General features: G+C 30.5%; 1 protein-coding gene across 1 annotated transcript; it reads right to left on the reverse strand.

Moving 5' to 3' along the window:
• Positions 1-1,478: 1,478 nt before the first annotated feature.
• LOC106687180 (keratin-associated protein 19-2) lies at positions 1,479-2,037 on the reverse strand. The gene is made up of 2 exons (XM_014430914.2): positions 1,932-2,037; positions 1,479-1,823 (listed from the first exon to the last, which is right to left on the reverse strand). Exons 1-2 carry the CDS (start codon positions 1,950-1,952, stop codon positions 1,596-1,598), a joined length of 249 nt encoding a protein of 82 aa, XP_014286400.1. The 5' UTR covers positions 1,953-2,037; the 3' UTR covers positions 1,479-1,595.
• Between the last annotated feature and the right edge of the window lie 403 nt (positions 2,038-2,440).

Raw genomic sequence — 2,440 nt, forward strand, 5'->3', positions numbered from 1 at the left:
TATTATGGGTTGAGTTATTTGTGATGAAGGAGAATCTATTATTCATGATCGATGTGTGTTCTAATATTCATGATCGAAAAGTTTGTAGTTTATTGGTTATGCATTAGAGAAACAATAAATATGTTTTTAGTATGATAAATATGATTTTTTTTTGTACTGAAGTATATATAGCCTATACCTCAAGTCCCAAAAAGCCCCAGAATAGGAATTTCAAGATTCATTACTCAGGTCTACCATGAAATAAATTTTGACCGACGCAGGTGAGATTCGAACCCACACCTTCTAAATAAAGCTCAATGCTATGGAACCTGGCCCCAGCCTGCTCAGATTTAGCATAATAGTTTTTTTTTTGTTTTTTTTTTTTTACATACGTCTAAATCTGATTAATTTTTTCCGTTTATTTGAACAACTTTTTCAATCACAGCTTTTTGATTTTCTACGATAAATATGATAGAATAATAATTTAACTCGTTATACTTATCTATATAATATAATTTTATAGTTATATTTAGTTCGTTAATATGTAATTAAAGATTGACAAGAGTGTCTTTTAGTAAGGCTATTTTCTCCATTACTGCCTGATATTATCTATCAATACCAATATTTTATTTATTAGATAAATTAAGGCCATCAATAGCTGATTTTAATCAGTGAATAAAGAAAAAATTAAAAACGCCGGTTTAGCTTGCTGGCTTCGTGCCATCCTTCTATTCACATGACATTCCAAAATTTACTGAGATCGTCAGTGGAACAGGTTTTGTTCATACACAGACACGGTAATACATCTGTTTGTTGATTGTAATATCTCTTTTTATTATTTTTTTTTTCAAAACGGGTTTAAGTTTAAACCCGTTATTCAAATGTTTCCTTTCATTATACCAGTTAGAAAAAGTTAAATAGAAATCGTGAAGAAACGAAAAATAAAAATTAGTAAAATTCAATAATGATAATAGTGCTAATATGAGTTGCATTATAACTTTAATAAAATAATAATTTTTCATTTTCCTTAAAATAATTTATATGTTTTTAAATCTATCACCTCAAAAATAATCAGAAGCAAAATAATTATTTATTTTGAAATACGCAATGCTAACATTTAAAAAGGGAAAGTCTTCCAAATATTACCAGAAAATGGCTTATATTAGTATAAGGACACCTTTATTTTTTAGGAAACTTTCCAACCTTTAGGAAACTTTCCGTTCATTGACTTTTTATTGTCTAGAAATTAAAAAAACAAAATTGTATCATTCTTTAAAATATCTTTGTTTCCCATCCGTCTTCGAATTAACCCTAATGATGTCCAAAGACGTAGACCAAAACATCATACATAAAACCAATTAATAACTTACTGTGTGTGTTTCCTGTACAACCGGAACTCCAACTACATCCTTCGTCAGCTATCTTAAGGTTACGTATTAATTGAGTTATACGTTATCATACACTTTGGATTAGTGATTATTTTATGAATAAAAAAAGTATTGAAGAAAACCAAGTTTATTGACTATTACAAATAAATAATTTACGATCCAATGGATATATGAGAAAAAACAAAAACAGAGAATTTGAGAAATAACAGAGGATTTACAGTTTTTGGATTAACCAAAGTAGTTGAAGCCGTGTTTGTAACCACCATAGCCGAAGCTGCGGCCGAATCCGTATCCTCCATATCCTCCGTATCCCCTGTATCCTCCGAATCCGGAGTAGCCGGAGTATCCAAAGGATGGGTATCCTCCAAAGCTACCGTAACCTCCGAAGAGACCCCTCTTCTCACGAGCTTCTTCGACAGCCATCGCTACAGCGAAGACAGCGATGCAGAGGACAAGCTAAAAATAAATAGTGCTTTATCATCTTACCTGTATGCATTTGTATATTTTATAATATATCGCAATTGTCATATAAAATAACATTAACACATTCGTTGTTTTACTTACAAGAGTTTTTAAGGAAGCCATTGCTGTTGTCTGGAACAAACTTGAATGTTCTATACCTCGACTTCTGGATCGTCTGCTTATATACAAAGCTGAAATGCTGATCACCTTGTCGGTCCATTTGATGACTTCGAGGGGACACTAAAACGAAAAAGAGTGTCCCCTAAAAATAGACAACTTCAAAGTTGACACACAAGGTTTAGGAAGCTAAAATTTAGATTAATAATATTCATTTCTCTCAAGTGGTTTCTTTTAAAATTCCTTTTAAAGCTTTAAGCATGAAGAAAATAGATTAATATTATCACAAATTGTTAATTAGGAATGATTCTTGCAATAAAAATTAGGTAAAAAACTTAAGGAAATTATATTATAAAATATATTCATGAAAAGACGTCTTTTCTTGAGCTAAAATTTCACAGATACTATAATAGCAATAGTTCTGGAACAGAAGAGGAAATATTGTCAAAGATCATTCAATATTCAAAGAAAGAACGAATTGAATTCAATGTGAT

This window comes from Halyomorpha halys, unplaced genomic scaffold (genome assembly GCF_000696795.3).
Source record: "Halyomorpha halys isolate HHAL.00 unplaced genomic scaffold, Hhal_1.1 Scaffold921.1, whole genome shotgun sequence".
Lineage (NCBI taxonomy): Eukaryota > Metazoa > Arthropoda > Insecta > Hemiptera > Pentatomidae > Halyomorpha > Halyomorpha halys.

Bases quoted from the DNA above. Each gene is read 5' to 3' on its own strand.
- LOC106687180 (XM_014430914.2), bottom strand. From the start codon at position 1,952: ATGGCTTCCTTAAAAACTCTT. The intron at 1,824-1,931 runs GTAAGTAAAACA...ATTTATTTTTAG, and splicing joins TGGCTTCCTTAAAAACTCTT to CTTGTCCTCTGCATCGCTGT.